Here is an 18,985-nt window from a genome sequence, read left to right as displayed (position 1 = left end):
TTTTGAATCGTCCAGATTTTGTATATATTATTATAGAGTCGTAATTTTAAAAGTAAAAAAAAAAAGTATTAAGATGCTAAATCGAAAGCAAAACTGTAACCTTCAAAACTAGTGACGTTACCACTGTACCAACTTGACATGCGTATAAACTGATTAAAAATAAACTAAGGTAAATGTACAGAAAGTTTAACGATTTTTTTAAATTTTGACCCCTTAAAAACTATTTTAACCGACTAAAGACTCATAAATGAACGGTCCATAAAAAAAATCCAATTATTTGAGGTCACTAGTGCCACTTTGCGACTTTTACTTTCAGGAGAGATAGGGTTTGAAAATATGGAGAGACAGGCAGGCATATAATTTTTTATATATTAGATTTTTTTCATTGTAAATTTTTATTCATGAATTTCTTTATAAAATTTTAAAACTTTGGTGATTATCTTTTAGTTTATGTTTAGATTTTGTTATTTTGTAATATAAATTTATTTTTCTCATAGTTATATTGATTTCAGTAACAGTAACACGGATTGCAGGGGCTTTTGGGTTTGTTTGTTTTTTGTAATATATGAGAAATATTTTATTTTTTTAATTATTAACGTCTACAATACTTTATTTGCAAAGTAAAAGCAAAAAAATAAAATTTTGCCTATTTTTCCTTTTTTTATTTTCCTGTTGATTTCTGTTCGAATGTTCGTATTTAATTGACAAATGTTTAAAATATTAATAAAATCTATAATCACACGATTATTATAAATTAGAAAGGTACGTTTTAGGCAAAAAATTTTTAATATTGAATTTTATCTTTGATTTAGATGAATATCGAAGCCATCCTGTCGAGTTATGTCCCAGTAAAACCTGGATTTCCAGTTTTAGTTGGATATACAATAAAAAAAAATTAAAGGCAAAAACAAATACATTACAGGAACTAAAAAAAATGGGCCACATCCCATAATGAAAACTATGGTTTTCCCTCAGTTTTATGCTATAAAGTGAGAAAAATTTCAGACTTATATAAAAACCGGCATAAATTCATGTATCGTGAAAGAATACATACTGTCGGTTACCAGCTTATGAATCCATTGACCTTCCGTGATGTTATCATACCTGACGTGCATAATGCTTAAATATTATTGCATAAAATACTTACCTCTGAACAAGACACTAATCAATCCTAATTTTGGTTGATGTCAACATCTTCTATCCAATCTATGTGTTCCTAAGAGAAAACAAAGAGGGTGAGGATTAGGTTTAACTACTTTAACAAGAAAAATGGGAGGCTATTAAACAGAATTAATATAAAGGTTTTTTTCTTTCAACATGACCATACTATTGAGCACATCTCTATGTTACCCAGATTTCATCTTCCTCTGAGGTCATCAGATCTAAGTGTGTCTTTAAGACTAACATTAAGCATGCATCGTATTGGTCTCATATTATTTTTCTCCATGCAACACATGTCCCTAATTTACACTGGCCAGGTTTCACATCATCACACTGCATGCACATGTCTGATAAACTATTCCCCTGGTTGACAATGTTATCGCTCTGCTGATTAGTAAAGGTGGAAGTTCCTTGGACTTAACTCCTTCCAACTTCTGGCACTAACCTACTGATGATATCATGGTTGAGCCTCTGTTACTTCTAGCCGTTGTCATGCTCAAATTTAAGCATTTGTGAATAATCAATAATGAAATTCATTATTTTAGTGGAAATATTTTATGTTTCTGTTGTAGTAAATATCGCGTTCATTATTCACGTGATTCTCACATGGAACTTGGTGCTACCAGATCAGGCTGTCTGAAGAGATGTTTCCTCATCTAAAATGCACCAAACGTTGATTTTTTTTTTTTTTTTTTTTTTTTTTAATTCAATCATGTTCTGCAAAAACAACAATTTTTTTCTACAAAACAAGCAAACCAAACATGAATAAATATGTGAAAATATAAAGAACTTTGAAGCATAAGGACTTTTCTAAAATTCTCGGATTCACCATTAAATAACCGAAAAAGGTTTGATATGCCATAAAACAAAACAACCAAATCAACTTCAAAAACATTCTTTGAACAAATATGAATTTTATAACAGACTTTCTGAATAAGGATTTGATATTTGTTTCACAGTAACTTTGAAAATAAAAATTTTGATATATTTTCAGAATTGTTGAAACAATTATATCTTTGGGTGATTTTTTTGGGGGGGAGGGGGGCAGTCAAAATTTACTTTGAAAAGAATATAAAAACAAACAGTTTTTGTCCAGAATGCTACCTATACTAAAAAATAAAGAAAAATCTGTATGATGTACATACCTGTAATGAAAATATATTCCAAAAATCCATAAACTGATCAACTAGTTTTATTTTTGATCCCCCGAAAAAGGAGGGATTGAAGCTAATAATTCACTCCCATTTATTTGTTCACACTTTTTTCCAATAACCACGTCTTGGATTTTTTAAAAAATTTGCACAAACATTAGTCATGGTGAAAGTAAATTTGTGCCAGAACAGATTTTCCGGGATACTTCTAGTTGCCCCTGCTAGGGGCCATTACAGGGTAAGATTGATCCAAAATGGTTCATTTGTTTGCACTTTTCTCAATAACCATGCCTTCGATTTTTTTTTTTGCACAAATATTAGTCATGGTGAAAGTAAATTTTTCACTCATGGAAGGGGACCTTGCATGCCCGGCTTGTTCTAACGAAAATCATTTTTAAGTGATTAATGGGAATTTGTAAGGATTCCAACATAAATCTTGCAAGTTTGAATTATTGTTTGTTTTCAAAATGTCTTTCAAGATAGTCACTCCTCGGTTGCTGATAAAATTTGAGTTTCTTATTTTAAAATAAAAGTATTAGGTCAATTTACAAGATTTTTGGAATATGATATTTTTGTTGCGTCGCAAATATGTACATCATATCGATTTTTTCATATGTATATATAGGAAGGAATTCTGGACAAGCACCAAAGAATATGTTACTAAAGTCACTTGCTCCGTTTTTTTCACATGGGAAAAAATGAAAGATGTTTCGACTGTGCTGAATGAGATATGTTTAAATAATTCAGAAAGTCAAGTTTTTAATGAAGAGAGTGCAAATATTTGGATGACAAATTATTCAAAAATATTTCAGATGAAAACTAATATTTGTAAAAGTGATACCAAAGTTGTATTTTGAAAAAGAAACAAAATGGTGCTTCTTTATTATACAAACGAAAAAAATATTGAATTTCAAATTAAACAAATGGTACCTACATAATTGTCAGGTCTCAAATAGTAACATATACAAAAATTATGAAAAACGATACGGTAAAAAAATAATTATTGAAAAGAAAATTTTTAAAGGAAAAGAAATCACTATATTACATTTAGAGATAAGATGACAAGGGAGATAATTAAGTTTTGTTTACGTAATCCAAAATGTTGGGGAAAATATATTCTCCATATATAAACTTTATCAAAAACAGTTTTTCATTAAAAATTATTTTCCCACCTTATCATTTTCCATAATTTTTGGATACGTTACTAATTTTGACATGACAATTACGTATGTACCATTTGTTTTACTTCAAATTCAATATTTTCATTTGTATAATATAGAAATACCAACAAAATAACTATTTTGTTGAATAAATATTCTGAGAAAAGAAAAGGCTTTATGATTGATCAATTGTTGAGTACCATTCGTTCATTTCGAATGAATTATTGTTGGCATTCGTTACCCTGATATCTTTCTAGTTAGAATTCTTTCTATCAGGTTGACAAAAAAATTCTTGCAGTTTTCAACTTTTAAATTCAGATGAACATATCTCGGCTCAAACGAAAATCTATTGATCGAAATAAGCACCATGAGAATCAACACACTATGCAAAACAAGTGTATTTATGTCAGTAACATAAAAATTTTGCATTCTGGAGGTAATAAAATCACTGAAGACGTTTTTAATATTGCTTAGGTTTTTGAAGCAATTCTCACGCAGAAAGTTGTTGAGATGCTTGAAAAAAATGATAGTTGATAGGTCTGTAGAATATGGTGGATGAGGCAGTTTCGTAGCCTAATTTGTTCAACTTCTGCAGGATCAGTTTCACAATGTGCAGTCGGGCATTGTTGTGGAGGAGAATTGGGCCTTTTCTGTTGACTAATACTGGGTGTTGTCGAAATTTCTTATGTATTTCATCTATTTGTTGACAGTACTTCACCATCGTAATGGTTTCGCCTACATTCAAAAAACTGTAATGATGGGACTGGTCGCAGATCACCAAACAGTCAGCATGATCTTCTTTTGATGCAACTCTGTTTTTGGGAAGTGTTGTGGAGCTTCATCGGCATCTAACCACTGAGCTGAGTATCACCGGTTGTCGTAAAGAACCCACGTTTCATTGCAAGTCCCAAGCTGGTTAAGAAACAGGTCATTCTTATTGCGTAAAAGAGAAATGACATTTCATAACAGTATTTCTTTTGGTTGTCATTCAATTCGTGAGGCATGCATTTATCAAGTTTTTTTTGTCTTTCCAATCTTTTTGAAGTGATTGGACATCGTCATATACATTACGTCTAATCAGAAACAAGTTAAACAGTTGTGCATAGATTGGTTTTGACTAAATTTCTTAATTGATCCTTGTCAACATCTAATGGCCAACCACTACGCTCATCATCTTCAAAACTCATTGCCGCCATGAAATTTCTTAAACCACCATTATGCTGTGTGTTTAATAGTGGTTCCTGGGCCAAACGCTTTTTTGATATCGCGAACTGTTTCAGTGGATAATTTTCTAGTGTCTTTATTTAATGACACATGTGGGTTTGTTTTGCACGCATACTTGTCTTTAAAGAATTTTGTTGGAATAATAGTGAGTTTATTTTTTACCACACATATTTTTTTTACTTTCTGTAACTGATGAGAAAGTTGTATTTAAATTTTATTTTGACTTTTTAAACTTTATTTGAGTAAAAAAAAAATATTAATTTTTAAGGTAATTTCTACACTTTTTCGCAGACAGTTTCGGCGATAAAGTAAAAGTTATTACGTTTGTATTAAAAAGTGGTTTAAAAACAAATATATAACAAATGTTATCAAAGACAAGATAATTTACTTTTCTACCAAACTGGATATATTTTTTGTGTTTTTATTCAATGTAACATGTTTATTCAGCTCAAAAAACCGTGTTTTGGAAAATTTTAAATGGCGGCCGACTCTCTCTTTAACACGGTATGTTTGAAAAAAGGTGTTATAAATAAAAAAAACTAGAAAAAATACTGTTAGGAACTCGCTTATATGTTACCGTGACATAGGCTGACATATTTTCTGTGGGTTTTTAATAGTATTTTGTCTAGTTTTTTTTATTTATAACACCTTTTCCCAAACTAATCATGTTAAAGAGAGAGTCGACCGACCGCCATTTTAATTTTTTCAATCGGTTTCGAGCTGAATAAACATGTTACAGTGAATAAAACACAAAAAAATATATCCAGTTTGGTAGAAAAATAACTTATCTTGCCTTTGATAACATTTGTTATATATTTGTTTTTTGACAACTTCTGTGCACAGAAACCCAAAATGATAATTTTAATAGCTATAATTTGTTTGTAGCATTTGCTTTTTGGGATTATTGAAATTTTTTCGGTTTTCATAAATTTTATATAATCTGAAAAATTAAGTTCCAAGTTTGATAAGAATTCTTTTTCTATTATTTTCAGGATAAAAAACCTTCATTAATGACCTCCATTTTAAAGAATTTTGAAAATTTTGAAGGAAATGAACCAGTTTTGAATGGCCACATATTTTATAGGGTAGCAATTCAACATCTTCCACTGAGGAAGATATCAGAGTGGGCAACTAGCATAAATGTAGAAAATGGTTTTCCTGTAATTACTTTTCATAAGGTTGCCTCTGTTTGCAAAAAAATGAAGAAATACAAGAGATTTTTCTTCCCATCAAAGTCTGCAGAGTTCATTAGTTTATGCAAAAAAACCTGTGCATAAACTATTCCACCCAGAGTCCTCTTTCTCCACCAGCACCAGTAGTCCCTCTACCACCATTGGAAAATAGAAAATGTCAATCCTAAAGTTTTCTGTTTATATTTTTGATATATACATAAACATTCGTTTATTTTATACAAAATGGAATAAAAAACTTATATTAAAAATAAAACGTGTTTTGGTTTGTTATTATTATAACCCTAACACTCTCTTATCGTCTGAGGGCCGGGCTGCATCTGTCGCTATCCTGGTTCACGGGAGCATACTTGTGATGTACTTCTGGCCATGTTCATCGCTCCTAGCCCACAGGACCATAGATGCAACCCAGCAGGGCTACATTCTTACTTGTCTAGTGGTGGACCCCTCAAGAGTAACCAGACTCTCACTGGTCACTGGAAAATATCTTTTGCTGCTCAGGGCACACGAAATGTGCATCACACTAAATGATTTTCTATTGAATGCAGGTGAGAATGCTACACAACAATTACACACGTTATCAGTCCTCATCTAAAAAAAAAAAAATTTTTTTTTTTTTTTTTAAATTAGTACATTTCAATACAAATATTAAAATAGACGAAACAGTTCCCTTTGTTTATTTTTTTTTTCTTCAATCACATCACGGTTCTATCAAACTCCATTTGTTTTATCCTAAAAAGATTTAAGATTTAATTTCATGATACACATGTTTTAGTTTCTCTTCTGTCTATCCCCATTGGTTTCTATCTACTAGCACATCTGAGAGAGCGGTCCGTGGCACAGCCTGTCAATACCACGTGCGCAAAAAGGCCCGACATGCACATGGCAGCACCAACAGTTGCAACCCAGTCCATTATCAGATTGCTACCCGGTTAACTACTTCTGGTCTACCTGGTTCATTGCTCTTAGGCTGACAGGAACCTTGCTTCCCCCAATCTCAGTTTTTTTTCCTTTAATTTTAATAAAATTCTCCAACCAACGTCCCTTTTTTTGACAGTCTAAAAGTCTCACAACTAATCTCAGGCAAATCATTACTTCATCTTTAATTTATTCTTATGAGAGCTTCTATTCATTACAAAGTCAGAACGGCATCGATACCGCCGGTTTCTATTTCTCTAAGGATCGGTATACTTCTCTCAATCCCTATATTGGTTTCCCTTTTCACAACCATTCTTCAGGTTATCTCGGCATGTTCATCGCTCCCAGCCCACAGAACCATAGATGCAACCCAGCAGGGTTACATTCTTACTTGTCTAGTGGTGGACCCCTCAAGGGTGACCAGACTCTCACTGGTCACTGGAAAATATCTTCTGCTGCTCAGAGCACGCGAAATGTGCATGACCCTAAGTCCGTGTGGCAACATTGTTGATTTCGGCCGTCACTCTGGCTTCGTGCTGGATCCAACCTGTCTTCTTCATCATCCGGCGTCAGGGCATACCTTAAATAAACTATCTTCATTCAGGCCGGCAAGCAAAAAACAAGGAAAAACTCTGGGACATTTTATATAACGAAACAAAATAATTATTCATAAATCGTTCTACACTTGTTAAGTCGAGTTCTTTGATCCAAGCTTCATGACGCAGGTTGCATACTTAAGTTCCACTAATCAATTTCCCAGCTAAGAACAAGAGCTTTTGAACTTAGCTCTTATGAGGGGTCCCCCCCCCCCCCCGTGAGAACGTTTTTTTTTTTTTTTTTGTTTGTTTGTTTTTTGTTTTTTTTAATAAAAAGATCATTTCTGCCAAATCACGAAAGACTTTTTTACTATTTGACTAGATTTTATTCCTCTTAATCTTTCTTTCTCTCTTTCTCTTTTTTTAATACAAAGAAAATATCAAATGCAGAGGAACTTCAGGCAAAAGACGGAAAGATAGGCCCTAAAATGAAAAACTGAAACTCTTTAGCAAGGAACTGAATACCTGGCTTGGATGAGTAAACACTATACTCTCAGGACCTTATGGGAGACTCTTAAGGAAAGAGAGAAACTGCTGGCTCGTAGAAGAGATAGCAATATATCTATTCGTTAGGCAAAAACTCCTGAGAGAAAAGTGAATACCTTACACACCAAAGAGCACACAACAACATATAATGAGAAACTGCCAAGCACAGAGATAATTGTCTAGCATGTCGGAGATTTTGCTACACTGTCAAGATTCTGTTGGAGACGCTAGAGCAGAAAGCAGACCGTCTTGGCCGCAGAATATGCAGCATTGTTGCTCGGAGACTAAAGAGGTGCAAGATGTTTAGCTGATCAAAAAGAAAGTATTTATTTTAGAATCAACAATGGGAGATCCGTTACTCACAAATTTTAATCTCTTATTTCTGTGATCTTCTAGTTGACTTTTTTTTTTCTCTCTCTCTCTTTTTAGGAGATAAATTTTGTACATTTTAAGAGGAGGTTAACGCTTTTAGGCGATTACATGTTGGGGCCATCACCACCTCTCCCATTCCAGTTCGGAATTTAGTTTTGATTTCAGTTTTGTTTTTTTGTTTTTTTCCTTGCTGTTGGCCATTCACATTATTGTACTATAGATAAGTAACAATAACATGAAATTAACATTTCTATCCGATCATGGCTGATAGAGAATGAGAACAACCTATGTAAATTAAAGAATTCTGTTAAAAATTCTGTACAGGTTCTCGAATTTAACTATCAAGTTCTCAAATCCAAAAAGATGCACCCAAAGAAGGTTGGAGATTACATTGTTTGAAAAACGTTTCAATATAACACTTGAAATATCCAAATTATCAATCCTTATCGCAAGAATTGCGAAACATCTTTTAACTTTGTTGTCAGTCGGTTTCATCAGTTAAAGGAAATTTCTTCTTTTTTTTTTTTGTAGCGAGTTGTTTCAACAATGCTAAGCAGTTCGCCTTCACAATCACTCGCATCACTTGCCAAGCATCCAGCTCCATTACCTCCAACACCCAGTAACAATGTCCCATCACAAGGACTTAAATCTCCACCACCAAAACCTGGCCTCCGGATCACCCGGGTAGCACAAGGTACGTAAAGTTACTGATCCTAACCTGCTATCTTTTTTAACTGGTGCAAAATTAACAAGATGATATTGAACTCTTACCATCTCTATCTTTATTTTTTCTCTTGTATTTTAATGTAAATAAACCTACATTTATTTGTTATCGTATATCGGAATGTTTCGTCTCTTCATTATGCAACCCATGCTTCTCAATCACTTATCATTCACAACACGTGAGGATGGGATCCCAATTACTTATATAGGCCATCCTATCCTCTACAGATTTTTTTTATGATAACAAATAAATGTAAATTTATTTACATAAAAATACAAGAGAGATAATAGAGATAGTAAGAGTTCATTCAGAAGAGAGTAACGTTACTTGCGTTTAGTATTTCATGAGAGGCTGCGAACCGGAGCGCATTATCGTCACATATTTACTTGTCGAGAGTCCAGCGAAAAAGAGAGAAATCTATAAGTCATTGTATTGGTTGGATTGACTTTACCTAATTTTAACATTCCGAACTTCCAGTTGCGTCATGGAGTAACAGTAAGACATCAGATTTTCTTTCACTTTCTTTTCCGTCTTCGCGTTATGGGTTCGAGCCTGCCTGCCTACTACCACTTTTTTTTTCTGCTCAACACATCTCCAAATGTCAGGCACCCAGGCTAGTATTTGATAAATTAAAGAAAACTTGTGTTTATTTATTTAGAAAAAAAAATTTATCAAATTTTTTTTTTTTTTTTTTTGCATCCTAATTTTCTAATGGATGGAATTTTATATATATTTTTTTTTTTTTTTTTTTTTTTAATTCCAGGAATTGTTCTGTCGTGGAACATGACCTTGACAGATACGCATGCGGAAATCTCCAATTATCAGCTTTATGCATACCAAGAAGGCAGTGCACCACCAAGTACATCTCTCTGGAAAAAGGTAAAGGCACCCTTTTTACTGACCCTAGCTCCTTATTTACTTGCCCTACCACAATGGTTAAAATTAAATACATGGAGCATTTTTGGTCCCCCGACAAAGGAGGGATTGGACTTAGTAACTTCTGTTCGTTTGTTTGCACTTTTTTCTCAATAACTATACTTTGGATTTTTTTGAAAATTTTGCACAAACATTAGTCATGGTGAAAGTAATTTTTTTTTTATTTATGTGGTAAATATCGAGCTCCCCAAAAAGGGACACTGGATGGAATAAAAATAAAAATCGCTCCTGTCAAGAAGGATCTGCTTTCTACCTCTGCCCGAAAACAGAACAGATACTATTCTTTGATCCCAGCCTGAAAGCCAGGAAAAAGGGTGTCACCATTCTCCTTTTGTACCTCTAGTTCTGCTCCTTCTGGTGATGTCCCCAACTTTGGCTGTTTCTGGGTTTTGGATGGTCACTGTTACCTACTTACAAAAAAGATTGCCGTTCTGATGAAGACTGCAGATGTCAAAGGGTCCAATTCTGTCAGATTACCACTTGTCTCACGTTATTAAAACTCAGGAGTGTAATCTTCCAGTGTTGATCCTCAGTTTTACCATTGAAGGACAGAGGTCATTTTTAAGCAAAACTATTTGGCAGTTATTTTTTGTATAAAAGATAATTATTTGAATAAATGTTAAAATATTGAGATGAGGAAGAAAAATGTATAATTGTATTTTCTATTTAAATTGTTTTGGGATCGGATCTTTGGTTCTCCATTTCTGAATGATTTTAGTTGGCAACAGCGATCCTAAGAGCACGTGGTTATCTCAGAACAATGTGGATTCCTTTGGCAAGCAAAAAAGTTCCTGGTTCCAGTGTTTGTTTGTCTTTCTCGTATAAATAAAGCAAAACTAAACCGAAGCAAATGCAACTGGCCTTCCGGCTGGGACGTCCAGAAAGGCAATCAGCTTTAATCAGTGTTGGGGGGGGAACCCTTCATATCAGACAATTGCTATTCATTTGGACACTGCCAGAGTTCTCCCTTCTTAGGGAGTGCTGGTTTCCCCAAGATCGTTGGGAAACAAATAAATAAAATGGCCGAAAGCCAGACGTTCATTTCTGCACCTGCGTGAACTCATTCACTTCTGCAAGTCAACTTTTTTTTGATTGACATCATTAAATTTGAACGCTTTTCACATCCTGTCTCGTCATAGCGTAGTGGTAAGATGTCAGGTTTTCTTTCACTTTCTTTTCCATCTTCGCGTCACGGGTTCGAGCCTGCTTGCCTACTACCACTTTTTGTGCTCAACACACACCTTCAAACACCCGGGCACCCCTGCTAGTGTTTATATAAAAAATAATTTTTTTTTAAAATTTTTTGTTACTATTATTAAAATATAGAAACAATATTTTTTCACTCGTTTATTTTTGTATTGTATTCAAAATTTAAAATTAAAAACGAATACCAAGATCATTTTTCTATCAATTTAACTTCAGCGATTTTTATGTTTTATTGATTTATTTTTTATTTTTTATTTTTTTTTTAGGAATATGCAGTGCGTTCTCATTTGTTAATCTAATTTTGTTAGCAAATTTTTTTAACATATTCAATCAATTTTGGAAATTTTTGTGTTTCACGTTTGCCATAAACCAAATTATTGTGTTAGAGTTTTTGTTGTTTACTTACATTAATGATATTTTAAATCAATACATTTCAGGTGAAAACATGATGTACTTATGTGTTATGTCAAAACTAGTATAAATTGCAAAACTTAAGAAAAATGATCCAGCAGATGTGCTAGATGTATTAAATAAAAATTTAGTCACTATTATGTTCTCAGAAAGCTTTTTTATCATCACCAGACCCTTAATTCTAGCCAATTTAAGTCTAAGGTTATCTCCCTTGTTTTTCATACTGAATTGGTCGCACAACTCTTTCACGATAAAACTAGATGATTCAATAAATTTTATTTTCACTTGTAATTATTTTTCTACTAGATCATTTTTCATAATTTTTGAAGTTTATACTAATTTCACCATGGCACGTGAGTATGTAATAATGTTTTTACCTGAAATGTGTTGGGTTAAAAGATCACCAATGTAAACAAATGCCGACTTTTACATCTTTTTGATCTATATAAATGAGTTTTAATTTACCTTTTTTTTTTTCATCAGGTCGGTGACATAAAAGCGCTTCCCTTACCAATGGCATGTACGCTAACACAGTTCCATGAAGGCAACAAATATCACTTTGCCGTACGTGCAGTGGACACTCACACCCGTGTCGGACCTTTCAGTGACCCTAACACGATAAACCTTAGCGTGGGCGGCAAATAAAGAAGAAGAAAAACTCATCCCAAAGACATTTTTTTTTCTCTCGCTCTTTGTACAGGCCAAGAATTCACCAACTTTTGGCTACTACTTTTCATTTTTTAAACAAAATTACAAAAAAAAAAAAAAAAAAGAAAAAAAAAAATCCTGCCTTTAATTCATAAGTTATGATTGTTAAAAAGGGGGAGATAATCCAACTTAAAAAAAAAAATTTTTTTTATATATATATAAAAGAAAAAAATAAACTGAGCTCTCTTTCTCACCTTCCCCCTCCCTCCAAAAAGATAATTTAAAATGTTTGACAACTGCTCATAGTTGTGTGTGAGAGTTAAACACAGAACTTTTTGATAATTTACTTGTTCACGTCCATTATTCACCGTTAAATGCGTTTCGTCAGCATCCATTTCACACAACTTATTTCGTAATATAGCCATTGCGTCTTAGCTGTTTTTACATCAATATTAAAAACTAAAATTCAATATGGCAGCCACAAAATTATGTAAGGGCAGATAACTGTTGCTTCAGCTTTAATAAAAAATTATATATATGACACAATTTAAGGTTGATTTTTTTTCTAATTTATGGGCATAAATCTCAGATGTGTTATATATTTCCGTCTGATTCTATGTAATTTTGTTGATAGATTGGCTGATACAAACTGCTGTGATTAATTTTTAGTTTTAATATAATAATGAATACACTAAACAGTTAATGTGTTAAGTATTTTAAAATTATTTCACAATATAGTCATTATTCATGTGATATTTTTTTAAAAAAAATAATTACCACATTAACTGTTTTTATGACAATATTAAAACTAAAATTCTACATGGCGGCCTGTCTCCTTTAGAAAATTTTATAAGGGTAGATGACTGTTACTGCCAACTTGGAAAGAGTAATTTTTAAAATTTTTCGGCATAAATCTCAGATGCATATATTTCCTAACCGTTTATCTCTATGTAATTTGTTAATATTGTCCAAAACAAAACTGCTATGATTAATTTTTAGTTTTAATATTACAATAAACCTGAGAACTGTTTTACAGTATATACAACAAAATTAAAATTAAACATGCCTGACTTTTCCACAAAATTATAAAAGGGGCAGATAACTGTTACTTTTAGCTTGTATTTTAAGATAATTTTCTAGTTTATACGCATAAATTCTACATTTATTTATTTCTGCATCAAAAATAACTAAAGCTGCTTGCATCTATGAAATTTTGACAAGATTGTCCGAAATCAATTAGTTTTAATATTACTATGCTAGACAGCTAATGTTTTAAGTATTCAAGAAAATTAAAATGATTAAAATATTAGCTGTATAACAATGGCAAAACTAAAATTCAATATGTCTGCCCTGTCTTCTCTACAGTTTTTTTTATTATTCAAGAAAAATAAAATGATTAAAATATTAGCTGTTTATTGTATTTATAATATTAAAAGTACAGTTAACAAGACTGACAGAAATTGTGATGTTAATACGAAATACAGAATGTCGAAACCCATTTTATTGTAAATAATTAATGAGCGTAAACTTGTAAAAATAGGCTGTTTCATTGGTTAATTTTTTTTTGCAAAATCCCTACCCCATCCTGCTCCACCAAAAAAAAAAAAGAAAATTGAAAAAAAAAAAAAAAAAGGATAATTAATTTTTTTTTTTAATTCTGAATTTCTGTGGATTTTCAGTTTGCTACTGTTTATATAAACACAAAATTGAAAAAAAAATTCAACATTGAAAAAAAGAAAAATAGTCACTTTTTTTTTTTTTTTTTTTTAACAAAAGCAAACTAATGTTTTTGGACAGTAAAAAACAAAACTTTTTAAAATGTACACACACAAAAAAAAAAATGCAATACTTGCAGGTATCATTTAAAAAAAAAAAAATGAAACCAAAAAAACTATTTCACAAACAAAAATGAGAGTGTCAAATAATATTTCGTTTGACAGATTCATTTTCCTGGGACGACAATGATGATACCGTGTTATATTGTAAACCATGTTGCTATTTCACTTCATGAATAGTGCTCTATCATCCTCTCCACTTCAATCCCCTTGGTCGTATTTTAATTCCTCAATAAGCCACAAAAAAAAAAAAAAACGCCCAAAAAGACAAACTTGAAATAATAAAGCTGTGATGGCTCTGTACAAAAGAGGTGACTTTTTTATTTTGTTTTTATTATTATTATTATTATTAATTTTATTATTATTATTATTATTATTGTTATTAATTTTATTATTATTATTATTTTATTTGTTCATTATTTTATCACTATTTAATTCCTATTATTTAAAATCATTGAAACAAAAAGATGCTTATTCAGATTGACACTTATGGCAACAATAAAATGTAAAGAAAATTTGTATGATGTATGTACCAGTCACGGAACGGAGATGAAATATTCCAAAAATCACCTAATTTGAATTAAGTATTTTTTTATTATTATTTAACAAAAGTAAATTTTACTTTTGTCTATTAGAAAGAAAAAGAAAAAAAAGTAGTGGGTATAGCAGATCAAGGGCAGACAACCGATTTTCATTTCAGAAAAGAGTGGGGTAATGCTGGCAAAAAACACCTGAAACGCAAGATTTAAAACCAAACAATAATTTATAAAGTGTGTGTGTTTTTCTTGTTTGTTTTTTTTGTTTTTGTTTTTTTTTTTTTTTTTTCAGAACATAAAATTTTTAAATAATGGAAACATTATTTTAAGAAAAGAAATCTATAATAGAAATCTCACGAGTCTGTTTAAATGTATGTATGTATGTATGTCTGCCTAAAACTTTCGATAGAGGCGAAGGATTTTCACAAGATCAGTAGAATTTTGAAGCTCGACCCTTCGGACGACAAATATCAAAAAATTGGCTAAAAACATTAATTCCTTCACCCTCAACTGGGCACTTTTCTACAGGGAGGTGTCGCTTTTTTGCCGATATTTTCGAAAGTCATTCCCTACTAGCCTTAATTTAAACCTACGTCACTTCCGGTTTGATGATGGTCATAACCGCAAACACGTCACTTTTTTTTTTTTTTTTTTTTTTTTTTCAATTTTTTGTTTTTATACGTTTTCCTTTTTCACGGTACAGGTTCGAGCCTTCCTGCCTACTACCACTTTTTTTTTTAAGGGGGGGGGGCTCAACACACATTTCCGGGCACCCAGGCTAGTTTTATATAAGTTAAAAACAAAATTTGAAGAATATTAAAATGGTTTTAGCCTTCACTTATCAGTGAAAAACGGTAAAAAAAAAAAAAACCTACTTGATCAATTTTTGTGAATTAATTTTTTTTTTTTTTTTTTTAATCTGCCATCTTCATTCTGTGACAAGTAGATACAATATGAAAGTTTTTCATCATTTTTGTTTCTCGTCATAAATGCTAATCTGAATATGCACTGAAACAACAAAAAAAAAAGGCAAAATTCTTTGTTTTTCTTCCATTTATTTAATGTCACTTTTCCTCTGTCCATGGTTCAGACATTTTTTGATATCATGAAAGTTCACTTTCCAGTTCCCATAATTCACTTTTTTGGTCCCCCTGACAAATGAGGGATTGGATCTAGTATAATTCACTTGTTCACACTTTTCTTAATAACCACACCTTAGATTTTCTTCTTTTTTTTGCACAAACATTAGTTATGGTGAAAGTAAATTTTTGCCAGAATGTATTTTCCAGGATAACTTTGGTTACCTCCCTAGGGAGCATTATAGGGGTAACGTTGCCCCCAAATCATTCATTTGTTCACACTTTTCTCAATAACCATACATTGGATTTTTTTATTTTTTTTAATTTTGCACAAATATTAAAAGTAAATTTTGCATTCGTGGAGGGAGACCCCACATACTCGGCTTATTCCTAATTTCACTCTGTGTGGGTTTTGTCGAATCATGTACTTCTATGGTTGGCAAAACTTTCTGCGATTTAAGACATCCATGCCTATTGGCTTTAATCAAATAAGCAAAACAATTATAGGTAAGAGAAAAACAGTCAGCAGGACAAGAGTTCCACAATCCTGCAGCTCTTGGAAGAAAAACCTACCAGAATAAGAAACTGTATTACAATGAGATGTTAAAAATGATGATAATTAAGGGTCACCATTTAGTTAGTGCTAAATTTACCTGAACACTAATCTAAATGGATGCTGGTTAATACGAGTTGTAGACAAGTCGTGTCCGAGTCTCTCAGGACTCACGCTAACAATTAATCTATTATATAAAGTGCAAATGTTTGTATGTATGTCTGCTAAAAAAATTTTATCATCTGCATCAGACCGGCATGAATTGGGTACTGTTAAAGAGTGATCTCTTGGACACATAATATCGAAAAAAATTGTCAATTATTTCATGTAGAAATGTCGTTTTGTTTGAAGGAGGGTGGGTCAGGTAAAAATGGTTTCAATGCTGTTTCTAAATCGTGAACGATCCATTCGTTGTTTCGTTTTAAAAAGCTAAGTTTGCAACATGATAACGTCAGTGATGTCTTAGTTGAATCGATAGTGTCCGCTTACAAACAAGTTGCAAGTTCGCGCCCACCACGCAGCATTTTTTTCTTTTAATAACACACTAGGGGGCGGGGTACCCAGCGTTGCCAGGGTGCTTGTAGATGTGCGCGTTTGGGGAGGGAGGGATAAAGAAGAACAAAAGGAAAACTTAACCCTGTTTAAATAAAAAAAATGATAAAAAACAGCGATTTTAAAAATGGAAAAAAAAAAAACAAAACAAGTCAGCTCGAACCCAGAGCTTTAGGCCCATAGGCTGAGCCTGAACACCTGTGCTACAGCGACAGTCAATGTAAGAGCAATTAAAAAGTGAATGTCAAACATCGCAGTTTTTAATGAGGTCAAATCGTTTTACTGCGGGATAGTTAACGGTGACGTTTACATCCGGTTCGAATCTAGTTTCGCTGTTTTTATACTGAAAAGTGAAAGCAACATGCGGCGATCCGAGTATGTGGAATATTTATCTTTTGAAAGTCGGGCAAATTAAATAGACAGGCAACCCCCATTGTTAACTGATAGATATTATGATTTAGATGTGATATAAAAAGTTTTAAGAAGGAGTGAGCCGACCAAGAAGTTTAGCGAAAAAAAGCCTTTTACAGACATACACAAAAAGCGAACACATACATACACACATTTTCGCTTTTATATTTATAGATTAAAATGGCACCCAAATCCGTGTGTGTTTTTTTTTTTTTTTGAGACAGTCTCCATAAATATCATATTTAACTGTACTTTACGACAAGGCACCGCAGGGCGCCTCCCCACAGTCGATTATATGAATCTCAGTCATCTGTTTGTATGTCTTGCTAAAACTTCAAAAATCCAATTCGAATAAGAATGATTCCAGTACTGTCTTAAAAGATGGAAACTCTGATGCATAATATGTGAAATTTAAAACAAAAAATATATATATATATATATATATATTTTCTATCCTAATGAGCACAAAATCTGACAGTGAGGGGGGGGGGTCACGTGAAATCATCTCTTTCTAAATGATTTCAACATTTGCACATGCGTGACCTGTTCATCTCTCGAAAACACTAACTACAAAAATTTTGCAACGTCATGTCATGACTATTACCATTGGATTAGAATGTTGTTTAATAAACTACTAGTTTTTGCATTCGTACCCACCTTATGGCGGATGTTTTGCTTTTTATTTTTTAACATTTTTCTGAAAATGTTTATTTTGGTAAGCTTTGGCATTTGAACAGGATTAAAAGATTTTGAAAAAAAATTTTTTTTTTTTTAATTTGAATTATTTACTTGACATTTTTTTTTTTTTTTGGTGGTTAATTATATTAAAACATCTGAACTGGCTTAGATTTATCTGCCTCTCCCTACAGTCTTCAAGAATGGTTCTGTTAATCAGCAACTGCTCCTTGGTGCCCAAGCACTTCCTACTGCATCCTGCCTGTTCTTTTTCAAACTATACTCCTGAAGAAAGGTAGTCATGAATGCTGTCTGCAACAAGCCAGTGAAGAGTTTGTAAGTGGCAGTGATACAGAAGATTGGCCTGTACTTACTAGGGTGTTGTGTCTCAACCATTTTAGGTATGAGGGTGGTATCACCTTTTAATAGCCATGTTGGTGTGGCCTCCTCACCCTTCATCAGTCTAGTGTAGCAGCTACCATAATGAATATGGAGAGCTGTAAGTTTTTTAAGCAAGAAATGAGATAAGTTGTCAAGTCCAAACTTTTTGTTATTCTGGAATCTACCCAACTTTTGTTTTACCGTTGTAGATGTTATCTTTGGTTCCGGCATTTCTGCCTTGTTTTCATTTGTTCTAGTGATATTCTGGATCTAATTGGCGTCAGAGTTGCTAAGTCCCTCATCCTCAAACAGAGGCCTCCAATACTCTTCCAGGTCTTGCTTTTTTTGGTGGCTTTTTCCACTGATTTTTTTTTTGGTGGTTAATTCTATTAAAACAAATCATTTTCGGTCCCCCGACAAAAGGAGGGTGCACCTGTAAGTTCACCTCTGTCTGTTCGTCTGTCTGCACTTTTCTCAATAACTACGCCTTGGAATTTAAAAAAAAATTTCAAACATTAAACATGATAGGAGTAAAAAAGTAACAACGGATTTTCCGTGCAAACTCCAGTTGCCCCCTTATGGACGCCTTTCAGGTTAAAATGGCTAAAATTGACACTTTTGTGCTTGTTGAAAAAAAATAATGCCTTGGATTTTTATAAAACTTTCTGAAAAGTTCTAACTAACCGATTTCTATATAATTTTTTTTTTTGTCTATACTTCGCGATAACTCTTTGGTGTGCCCCTGGGGTGTTTTAGGTTTAATAAAAACACTCCATTTTT

The 18,985-nt window shown here is 32.6% G+C and overlaps 2 protein-coding genes across 9 annotated transcripts in view; one reads left to right on the top strand and one right to left on the bottom strand.

The window, feature by feature from the left end:
- Positions 1–14,329, top strand: part of LOC145268816 (uncharacterized) — a 121,657-nt gene extending 107,328 nt beyond the window's left edge. For 7 of the 8 annotated variants that reach the window (XM_080124449.1, XM_080124453.1, XM_080124448.1 and 4 more), the window contains 3 exons: positions 8,790–8,952; positions 9,746–9,861; positions 12,019–14,329. In XM_080124449.1, coding sequence (XP_079980575.1) covers positions 8,790–8,952; positions 9,746–9,861; positions 12,019–12,180 — 441 coding nt within the window. In that variant the 3' untranslated portion in view covers positions 12,181–14,329. Of the gene's footprint in view, positions 1–5,688; positions 6,143–8,789; positions 8,953–9,745; positions 9,862–12,018 lie in introns of those variants that run through there. The other variant, XM_080124455.1, reaches the window with a different exon arrangement.
- LOC145268819 (uncharacterized) overlaps positions 1–18,985 on the bottom strand; it is an 81,214-nt gene that overhangs the window by 30,909 nt on the left and 31,320 nt on the right. Inside the window, exon 3 of the mRNA XM_080124460.1 lies at positions 1,148–1,216. The gene's annotated coding sequence lies outside the window, so the exon portion shown is untranslated. The remainder of the gene's footprint in view (positions 1–1,147; positions 1,217–18,985) is intronic.

Source organism: Euprymna scolopes, chromosome 44, assembly GCF_053919585.1.
Source record: "Euprymna scolopes isolate OS-2025 chromosome 44, ASM5391958v1, whole genome shotgun sequence".
Lineage (NCBI taxonomy): Eukaryota > Metazoa > Mollusca > Cephalopoda > Sepiida > Sepiolidae > Euprymna > Euprymna scolopes.
Note: the sequence above shows the minus strand (reverse complement) of the source record. Positions and strands in the feature narration are given on the sequence as shown.